Below are 11227 nucleotides of genomic sequence, written 5' to 3' on the forward strand. Positions count from 1 at the left end.
ATTAGGGAGACAGTTTTTGTGTCCAGAGGTTGTAGGATTATTAGTGAGGCCAGTCAGAAGTCTTAAAAGATCCTTCAAATGGATAGAGAGTTGCCTTTTCCTATGGGTGACAATCAAATGATTTCATGTTTTTAATACCATTTAATGTTTTTTAAACTGATTGTGAATTAATTGTAAATGTTGATAGTACAGAAAATGAGAAAGTATAAATCACCCATGATCCCACCATCCATAGAAACTTTCTTAACATTTTGGAGTACTTCTAGATTTTTTTTTACCCCCCATCCCTAATATATGTGTACTTTTTTTGGTGAAAATCTTGTTTGGTAAATCATTTTTAGTAACTGATTTTAACACTTATACTTTTGATTATATACTTCAACTGTTTGTTTAAAAAATTTTTTTGAAGTATAGTTGATCTACAATGTGGCGTTAATTTCTTCTGTACAGCAGTGATTCAGTTATATATATATATATATATATACACACACATATATATACACATTCTTTTTTAATATTCTTTTCCATTATGATTTATCTCAGGATATTGAATATAGTTCCCTGTGCTATACAGTAGGACCTCATTGTTTATACTTTAACTATTTAGTATTAGAATGTAATACAAGACGTCTTCTAATAAATTTGAGTTTTAAGTTTTGCTTTGAAATTAATCATTCAGTAATAGGGAACACCGTAACACGAATGGAGATGTGCTGGGAGAATGGGGGAAGGAGTTGTGGGAAGAAGGCAGGGAATTGGTGGTCTTAGCTTTGATTCCTGGGCCAAAACATGTCTGGAAACGATGCCTAGTCCCTGGGGCTGCAGTTCACCAGTTGAAGTCACAAAATTGAGGGGACATCTGGAGCTGCACTGTGGTTGAAAGAACATGGGAACGAGAGCAAGTAGCCTCTACAAACAGAAGCATCATCCACAAGAATCAGGACGCTTCCCCACCTTGGGAGCAAGGGCCTGGGAGAATGCCACAGCTTTCCCCTCCCCTCTCAGCAGGTCCTTAATAGACACACATGTGCAGGAACACCCCATGACCCTTTAGATCTATCATCGTTTGTGTCTGCCAACAAGAGAGCTGTGAACGATAAAGTTACTGAGCAGCAACATCTGGTTTTGGGCCATCAGAGAGCAGGGGGTAGGTCTGCCTACCCCGCTCACCCTTCCTCTTGACTTTGCAGAAATGCTCTTCAGGTCAGTTCCTTCTGCATGGAAATGATTGGCAATCCTCCTTGCTCTGAGGATTCACTTTACGGGGCAAAAGAAGCAAAGTTGTTCACAGGGGGGCTTGGAGAGACCAAGGTCAGACTTGCTTAAATTTCTAATCCTCTCATCTGGACAGTGTTAACTGCAGCCTGTGGAAGCGAGGAGGGAGGAGTGGAGAGGTAGGAAACTGATATTAAGCACTTTACCTAAATTCCACATCTTTTTAAATCCATGAATCTGCACAGGACCCATTTAAGGTAAACAGTGGACTGCCTCTACGCCAAAAGAAATGAGGGCTCTGAGCAGAAAGGAAAGGGATGGATTACTTTTCCTCAGGCAACTCTGGTGAAGGAAAAAACAATTACCTTTGACATCCACCTACTTGGTGCCCCCTCTGTTTCATATAGACTGTTGAAGCTTTAACTGTAAGAGATCACCTACTTCAGCTTTCTTAAACTGAGGGTCCAGAGTTGTCAGGTGACTTCCTTATGGCTGCAGAATTCACGGAGAAGCACTAATGAGAACAGAAGTCTTCACTTCAAGGCTATTGCTTTTCTCAACTATAATCACTTTCATGCAAATAACTTATATTTGCACAGAGATTTATAATTTGCACTTTTTTTGTTGTTGTTGTTGTACACTAGTCAGATGAGTATATCTGCCATTGTCACTTACCAGTTAGGAAGTCACAGATCAGTTAACGAGTTAGCTAACTGCCTAGGACTTGGAAGGCACAAAGATGCCATAGAAAGCACATGCTTTTCTTGATAACTTCTCAGCTATCCTGGGCTTCCATTCCCTTTTAAACCTTTTTTTCTCTAACTTTAGAAATTTTAGGTATTTATTGTAGAAAAAATTGGAAGACACAAACACAAGAAAAAATTAAATCTCCTATAATCTTATTATTCAGATATAACCAGTATAGCATTAAGATTATATATATTTCCAATATTTTTAATGCATAAATATATTTTTACACAAATCGTATTGTACATATCGTCTTATATTTTTACTTAAGATATGAACGCTTTCTTATTTAATATTAATCAACATCACTTTTAACAGCTTTTAAGACTTTGTATACATTCATGATGGTTTCTGAAGCATACATTTCCAGGTAGAATTTTAAAGTCAAAAGGCAATGTTTAAGGCTTCTGGTATTGATTGCCACAGACAGCATCTACTCACATCTCACCAGCAGCATTAGAGCCCCAATTTCCCTGAATCTTTGTTAATTTTATGAGGGAAAAAAAGCGCCATCTCAACTCTTGCTTTAATATACATTTTTAATTCTAGCAAGGCTAATATTTACTGTCCATTGGCATTTATTCTTTTGTGATTTGCCTATCTAAGTACTACTTTTTTCTACTGGGACTTTTTCATGGGGAGATAGTAGAGTAGTGGCTCCCCAGACACGTTCTGGATTCCTACTGCCTGGGTCTAAAGTCTGAGCTCACCACTTTGTAGCTACATGACCTTGAGTAAGCCATGACCTCAAGCCTTCATTTCTTCATCTGCAAACTATGGGCTAAGAAGTAATACATATACACAAAGCCCTTTGCAAGTACCTATTGTTTCTTACCGATATATGTAAGAACTCTCTATATAAAGAATATTTGCCTTTTGTAATATATGTTGTATCAATTCCTACTTAACATTTGTTCTGCCCTTTTCAGTTTGATTGGATCTTCCTCTGTGGAAGAGGAATATGAGTTGAATAGCTTTACCACGCTATTTTGTTATTTAACCTAGCCCTTTCTTTTCTCACATTCTCTCCAAGCATGGGCATCTAGTCCTCCTGCCATTCTTACTGGTTAGTACATGCTCATGCCCCAATAGAAGCATTACTTCTCTATTCATCCTCATGAAAACTCTTCCTATGTGCAGGGCTCGAGATTCCCAAAGGCTTGAATTTTTGGTAAGGTGTGTTGTAACTCTGACCTATTAGGTATTTTAAATAACATGTCTTTCTGTTGCTGACTAACCTATACACCTTTCTGCATTGCACTGAGAAGCACCAGTCTAGGGATCCTTTTCCTGCTGGGTCCCTCAGAAGAGGGCAGTCTCTCTGGATGGACCGTGACTATTACTGTTATTTCCCTTTAGCATGGTCTTTAACAAAGTTCACAAGACTGAAATACTGCTGATATGACAAAACTGAACACATGTGAGGCACCTGAAGAGTAACAGACCCAGCAGTGGAGGAAGTTTTTAGTGCCTGAGCCTAGGGGTGTGCACTAGGAACTGTGGGAGTACAGACCCAGAAACAAATGATACGGCAGCCGTAGCAGCTTCCGACCCGGAGCCTGGGGAGTTAGGAGGAAGCCGACAGAAGCGCTGGTCACGTCTCAAGAACCAAAGGAGTCCTTATGTCTGCGAGGGTGAGATTTGGAACTCTTAAGACTCTTAACTTCTAGACTGGGCTCTGCCCTCACCCACATGGAAGGCCTAGCCTCCAGGTTGGACAAGGAAGCTACGTTTTAACCCTTCCCCTGGGGTCATACAAACCAAGACAAAGCTCCTCACCACGCCATGCTCCAAGGACTCCAGGTTTTGTCTATTAACAAATTTCTCCACTGGCTCACGTTTCACTATAGGCACTGTAGTAAACAGAGATTCTGGCCACATGCATGCTTTTCCTACAGACAGGAATCCACTTCAAAAGGAACTCATAAAGGAATACTCCAGGCAAAATGGCCTTTTCCTTTCCTCAGATGTGCCAGACTTTCTTCCTGGCCGGCCTACCTTCCTGGCCACTCATCCTTCAGATAATTTTTCTCAGAAGCCTCCCCCGATCCAAGGTTGGGCCAGGTACTCCTTAACATCACACAGCACTGATCGTACCATAGTGTCACTGCCTGTTTGTGTTGTCCGTGAAACTGAAGGTATGGTCTTATTTTCCACTGTATCCCTAGTGCCTGGCACAAAGCAGCCACTCAAAAAATAACTGTTGGATAACTTAATTTGTATTTCCTTTTCACTATCTCACTTCTGGTCTGCCGTGGGCTCAATAAGTCATCGATGAAACTGTTTCCCCATATCTCGCTGCCCTGCCACTGTTCTTAACTGGTCAGTACAATTTTTGCATTCCTGAGACAAAATGTCCCTCATACTCTCCACACCACCCTCCAAATCTGGCCCACTGACAATTAGATGCAGTGACAGAGTTGCTGTGCCCTTTGTGACATTCTCATGGAAGATGATGTTTCAATGTTATAGTCCCATCTTTCACAGTTCCTGAGTATTCTTACTGGTAAGAGAAAGATGGAAGCAATGATTCTTCTGTCTGCTCTTCTAATTAGTCACAGGAAAAGCTTTCAGGGGACAATGTGCATGAGCACTGGCAAGTGCTGTATAAAGTCAGATTGATTCGAGACCTAGTACTGTACAACCACCTCCATGGAGGCTTACTCCAAATTAAATTAAACCCTTTTGACTAACAAAGATAGAAGCCTGACTGAAGTATTTACAGTATTCATTGTATTCATAAGTCACTTTACAGTGTGGACTCTCTGATGGCGCATGAGGACTGATCTGTGCCTGAAAGCCTTCCCACATTCACTACATATGTAAGCCTCATCCCCAGAGTGGATTCTCTGATGTTGAACAAGGGCTGAGCTCCTTTTGAAGGTTTTGCCGCATTCATTACACTGATAAGGTTCCTCTCCACTGTGAATTCTCTGGTGTCTGATGAGGTTTGAGCTCAGACTGAAGGCTTTTCCACACTCACTACATTCATAGGGTTTCTCCCCACTATGTATTCTCTGATGGGTTATCAGCTCTGAGCTCTGCCTGAAAGCTTTTCCACACTCATTACATTCATAAGGTCTTTCTCCTGTATGAATTCGCTGGTGTCTAATAAGCTTTGAGCTTTGGCTAAAGGTTTTCCCACACTCATTACACTCGTAGGGTTTCTCACCAGTGTGAATTCTTTGATGGATAATGAGATATGAACTTTGACTGAATGCTTTGCCACATTCATTACATTTACAAGCTTTCTCACCAGTATGGATTTTCCGATGTCTAATGAGGGCTGAGCTCTGGTTGAAGGCCTTCCCACATTCACTACATTCATATGCTTTCTCACCACTATGAATTCTCTGATGAATAATAAGATAGGACCTCAAACTAAAGGCCTTCCCACACTGGCTACATTTGTACGGCTTTTCTCCAGTATGGATTCTCTGATGTTGTGTTAGAGCAGAATGCTGTTTGAAGCTGTGCCCGCATACATCACACCTGTAAGGTCTCTCTTCTGCAGGAACTTTCTGATACATTATAGAGTTTGTATTTAGAATCAACCTTCTCTGGGGCTCAGGATGGTCTTTGTTTCCTAGAGATTTGTGTGTGAAGATTACTTGACTAAAACTGCCCCCTTGGGAAGGGGATCTTCTTAATTTCTCCCCTGTAGCACTTCCTTGCTGCCACTCTGAACTGCTTTCATGTTCACTAATTCCTCCAAATGAAGGCTCCTGGGGAAGTCTTTGCGATTTCTCTCCTGAAATGTCCTTCTTTGTTGCTGATCCATTGTTCTCACAATCTGAAATGATAACAGCAAAAAACCTTTTTATTTCTCCACTTTCAATACTCCCTTTCTATGTGAGAGAAAATAGATGCTTCTACTTACAAAAATAAAGCCATCTGCATGTATCTTTTCTTTAACTGGTCAAAATAGGGTCCCTCCTCCTTTCTAATACTAAGGCCTACATCTACAGTTTGAAATTTATCCTTTCCTGCTTCCTCTGAGACTTCAGTTGATCAGTTACCCACTATTCCTTTCCTATTGTTTTCAATCTCTTTCTCTGCTGACTCCTGTTCGTCAGCATTTAAATAAATTCAAGTCTCTCTCATCTTTTTAAATCAAGCTCCTTGTCTACACATCTCCCTCATGCAACATCACTCCCACTGAGAATAAAGCTTCTTCAAATGGTTGTCGGTACTCGTTCCCATTCTGTAATCTGATTTCTGCCATACCTGTGCACCTCCCACCCCCCAAACTACTCTCATCAAAATCAACTTCATAGCTGCTAAATCCAGTGGCTTCTTTCTGGATCTTACTTAGTTGGCCTCTCTGTAGCACTGACACTGGGGACCACATCTTCCTTCCAGAGCCATTCTCTTCCAAATACATTAGCCTGATTTCTGTGGTTGTTCCTTCTTAGATTCAAGGTCAATCACTCGAACACGAGTTCCTCAGGGTTCTGTTCTGAGCTCTCATATATCCTCACTCCACCAACTCTCTATGTCCTAAGCTTCAATCACTACTTATGTTATAAGCTAATATCTCCCCAGATCCCAATTCTATCCCAGTTCTATGAAGCTCCAGACTCTTGTATCCAATGCTAATTGGCCATATTACTTGTAAATATTTGACAAGCACCAAAATGTCCCAAACTAAACGCATCATCATATGTATTTTTTCCCTTATGTTTTCCCACTTATATGAATAGCACCGCCATTAACCAAGTTGTTCAAGACCGAAACCTGAGTATCACCCTCAACTCCTCTCCCACATGCTCCACGTTTAACAATGACCAGCTACTGCAATTCAAGTTAAATGGAGAAGAACAGGAGTCAGCCGTGATCTTTCCCACCTCTCACCACAATACATCTTGATTTATTCACTGTGGCCACTTGGATTACAACTGTCTCTAACCAGACTCTACTCTTGCCTTCCTCGAATCCATTCCCGCTCTGCAACTGAGTCCTAAAACACAAATCTGATCATGTCACTCACTCGTCTAAAACCCTTCAACCGTTCCCCACTGTACTGTACAAACGAATGAGGATGACAGACACGTTTTCACAACCTGTGTCCCAGTTTCGTCTCTAGTTTCCTTCTAACCAGCTCTCCCCTAGGAGTCCTCTCTTCAAGTTAAATTGAATTACCTGCAATTCCCGGAATGGATTGTAATCTCTCACCTTCAGGATTTTGTGGACTTTGCTCATGTGATACTGTAATGTGGGAAATATAGATTTGGCCTCATCCCCAGTTCCTGGCACAGAGCTTTTAAAACCCCTGAAAATTTCCTCTGTGGTAGAGATGAGAAGGTGCCGGAGGTTATGCTAATGAGTTGACTCTTGGAGGGCAGGGCGGCTGGTTGATTAGAGTGTTAGAACTTTTGGACCCATCCTCTGACCTCCAGGGAGAGGGGCTGGAGATTGAGTTAATCAATCACCAATGGCCAATGATTTAATTAACAAAACCTCCATAAAAACCTTAAACAAAGGGGTTCAGAGAGCTTCAGGGATGGTGAATGCACCCAGGAGAGTGGTGAACCCCAAACTCCAGAGAGACAGAAGCTCCTGTGCTCAGGACCCTTCTGGACCTTGTGCTATGGACCTCTTCATCTGGCTGTTCATTTCTGTCCTTTATGATGAACAGGTAATGGTAAGTAAGGTGTTTCCCTGAGTCCTGTGAGCCATTATAGCAAATTATGAAACCTGAGGAGGGGGTTGTGGAAGCACCAATTTGCAGCCATATCGGACAGAAGTGTGGATAATCTGGGGACTCATTACATGCAACTGGCATCTGATGTGGGAGGCAGTCTCTTGGGACTGAAACCTTAACCTGTGGGGTCTGCACTGGTTCTGGGTAGTTAGTGTCAGAATTGCTTGATGGGAGGGAAAACCCCACATATGCAGTGGCAGAAATGTTGTGAGCAGAGAAACAGTTTTTCCCTTTAGCTCGGGAATCTCCTCCTCCCACCTATTTACCTGGCTTTCTTCTACTCAGAATTCAAGTCCTAGCTTAGATGTCTCTCCCTCCAGGAAGTACTCCTTGGACCTCTAAGGTGGAGTTAGGGTGGGTGCCTTTATACGTGCCCCCACAGTACATTAATTATTCTGTAATTTACTACCCTATACTGTATTGTAATTGCCTTTTTGCTTGTCCACCACCCCATCTAGGCTTGAAAGTTCTTTCAGGATAGAGACCCAGTGCCTACCACAATACAGACGTGTATTAGCACCTTATTAAGTCATGAAATGAAGGAATAAGTGGATAAATGATGGGGAAACTGACGCAAGGAAGGCTGACTGCAATTCATCAGGATTGCTGAATACAAAGGTGCTCAAGAGTGAGCACCTCCACTCGAGAATAATAAACGCGAGGCTCACATGGGGCATGCTGTAAAATGTTGTTAATTCTCTACCCTCAAGACCAGAGGCCTGATAACAGTTCCCAGATGAGTTTCTATTTCTTACCGCTTCTGGGGGAAAGGCAAGCTTCCCAGGGTTTCAGCTGTGTCTTTAAAGGCTGGAGTTCGATGTGTGTTAACTCCTGGGATGCTCCAAGACATGTCAAATCCGTCCATGGCACTGCTGGTCCCTGTGGACTAGCTGGGACCTGAAATCAGTAAAATTTGTGAGAAAATTTCTTTGTGAGAAAACCCCTAGGGAAAATGCTTAGTAAAAATCTCCAAGAGGTCACCGAAGACATCTCCAGGGATGACGGATAGGAACAAAAGAACTGTTTAAGGACAGAGACAGGTATGGCCCTGGTAGTCACTTCAGGGTTATGGTTCAGTAGAGACAAATTCTCACCCCATTCTTATGATGCCGCCACATGCTCCAGGAAGTAGATTCCTTTTCCCAAAACATATCACATCTCCCTGTTCTCACCTGCTGCCCTGGATCATCAAATTCCCTCTCCAAATCCTCCAACAGAGTCACAGCTTCCTCGCCACTTTTTGGACTGTGTTGCTGAACCCAGATCTGCAGCTCCTCAGGCAGGATGCTCAGGAACTGCTCCAGCACCAGCAGCTCCAGGATCTGCTCCTTCGTATGCAACTCTGGCCTCAGCCACTGACAGCAAAGCTCCTGGAGTCGGCCCAGAGCCTCCCGGGGCCCAGGTGTCTCCTGGTAGCAAAACTTTCTGAACTGCTGGCGAAACAATTCCTGGCAGGATCGGGTACTCCCATTCTGCTTAAGTTTCTGACCCCAAGAAAGGCTTTCTTCTACTTTCACTAGTATTAGCTCTTGTTCCTGAGAATTCTGAGGTACTGGGGTTGAAACTGCTCTGGATTCCATAGCCGTTCTGGGCTGAAACAGCTTAGCAAAAAGCTCACTACAACTGGGTCCTCTACTTCAGTTGCTTTTGAGTAATCTCTTCTTTCCTGAAGGATATAAAAGCACTGTTAACTTACAGCAATGAAAAAAAACCTCTAAGAGCTTACAATAATAAAGATCAGTCATCACTCTAAGAACTTACAATAATAAAGATCAGTCATCGGAGTAATATATGGAAAGGGATCAGGTTTGAGACTGTAACTAAGTAATAATCAAATGACGAAACTAAAAATCACCTCATTCAACGTCTCTCATTTTGTAGAATTCCTACCACATTTATGCTATGAGAAATTATTTTAGAGGCAAAAGAATGCAATATTAACATGAATCACATATTGAGGAATTTCCTTTTCAATCCTCTTTCAATCCTGTTTGTATCAAGCAGAATAGTCTGTCTTTAACACCTTCTGAAGATGTTACTTACAGAATTCCCTTTTAAATAAACTATAGGCCTCAGACTTCCATGGGTAACAGTATCTAGCTAGGATTTGATATGCGGATTTTTAAACGTTTATTTTTAGTTACCTTTAACCTATGGCACACAATGGTGCTTTTCATTTAGGTAGTAATAAAACATTTTTAAAAATCCATATTAAACATGAGTTGATTTAAATAAAAACATTGTTGGACGTTTGCCATTTGATTAAATTTAGTATTTAATGCGCTTCTTCAACAAACATTGAGGCACTTATTATGGGCTCTGTCCCGAGCCAGGTATTAAGATACAAAGGTTTCTGCTCGTGAATAAATGAGTCTACCTAGAAATTAACCAAGAAGTATTTGTTAAATGCTTACCATGTGCGCAAATGTCAGATATTATAGAGACACAAAAGCAAAAACGTTAATCTCAACTCTCAAAAAGCTTAGAAGATAGGGGAGTAAACATTTTAAAAAGTGAAATATGGCAACAAATAATTGTTTTTAATTTTGTAATATATAGACCGATCATGATCTGATCTTTGGATGGGAGAATATTGATAGAAAGGTGTACCCCTGAATTAGCAAGACAGATCAGTACATCTGAACACTAACACTACAGTTAACTTTAGAGAACAGAATATTTAGCCTACAAATCCGTGGTTTATTAACCAGCCCTGCCGCACTAGCCTTTCTATTTTTATATCCCGGTTAAATCGCAGCATCTGCGAAATCACGGCGGTGGGGGAATAACTGCCCTTTCCGCTGGAAAGCAGGGACAGTGCTGGTCTCCTCTCCGTCCCCAGGACACTCGGAGACGCCGCCCGGACAAGGTGCCGAGACCCGGAGATGGGCAGGCCGAGGAGCGGGGCTCCTCCACCCAGCGCCCACCGCCCCGGCCGCGCGCCCTCCCCGCCCCCGCTCCGTCTCAGGCCCCGTGTCCCTCACCGCGAAGCTCAGGAGCCGCCAGGGCACGAGCCCCGGACCTGCAGCTGCGAGCCACAAAGACCGGAAGTGCGCTCTCGCGGTCTTCCGCTCGCGCCCCCCCCCCCCACTCCCGAACCTCCATCCGTCCCGCCCCGTGCTCACAGTCAGCCAATCAGCGCGTGACTCCGGCCCTCCCACCGCCTTCCCGGGGTGGCTGCGGGCCCCGTGGAGCATCGACGCCAGGGCTCGGATGCTCTAGAGGCGGGGATCTTAGGGGGACGTCACCATCCCCTAGGGCACTGTTGCAGGCCTCGGCCACCTCCTACCCTGGCTTTCTTCCTCCTGATTTGTGTCGTGTCATTTTCCTGTAATTCCTGTGCATTTCCCGTACTGCCGACAGAAGTAAACCCGTGGATGAACGCGCTGAACAAAAAGTAACAACCATTTATATTCCTTTTCCCTCTGCGTATCGTTTGAGCCTTACAACTACTCTGTGCGATAGCTATTTATGCTCATTTTACAGCCATAGACTCTGCCCAATGTCAGGCAACGTGTGACAAGAGACACCGAAGTCGCCGTAGTTCAAGGACACTCTGGG

General features: G+C 43.0%; 1 protein-coding gene across 1 annotated transcript in view; it reads right to left on the minus strand.

The window, feature by feature from the left end:
* LOC132504228 (zinc finger protein 271) overlaps positions 1-10751 on the minus strand; it is a 50942-nt gene extending 40191 nt beyond the window's left edge. Inside the window, exons 1-4 of the mRNA XM_060121412.1 lie at positions 10651-10751; positions 8839-9332; positions 8422-8563; positions 4791-5755 (exon numbers count right to left, since the gene is read on the minus strand). Of these exons, the coding sequence (XP_059977395.1) occupies positions 4791-5755; positions 8422-8563; positions 8839-9246 (1515 nt within the window). The 5' untranslated portion in view covers positions 9247-9332; positions 10651-10751. The remainder of the gene's footprint in view (positions 1-4790; positions 5756-8421; positions 8564-8838; positions 9333-10650) is intronic.
* Positions 10752-11227: the final 476 nt, after the last annotated feature.

This window comes from Lagenorhynchus albirostris, chromosome 14 (assembly GCF_949774975.1).
Source record: "Lagenorhynchus albirostris chromosome 14, mLagAlb1.1, whole genome shotgun sequence".
Lineage (NCBI taxonomy): Eukaryota > Metazoa > Chordata > Mammalia > Artiodactyla > Delphinidae > Lagenorhynchus > Lagenorhynchus albirostris.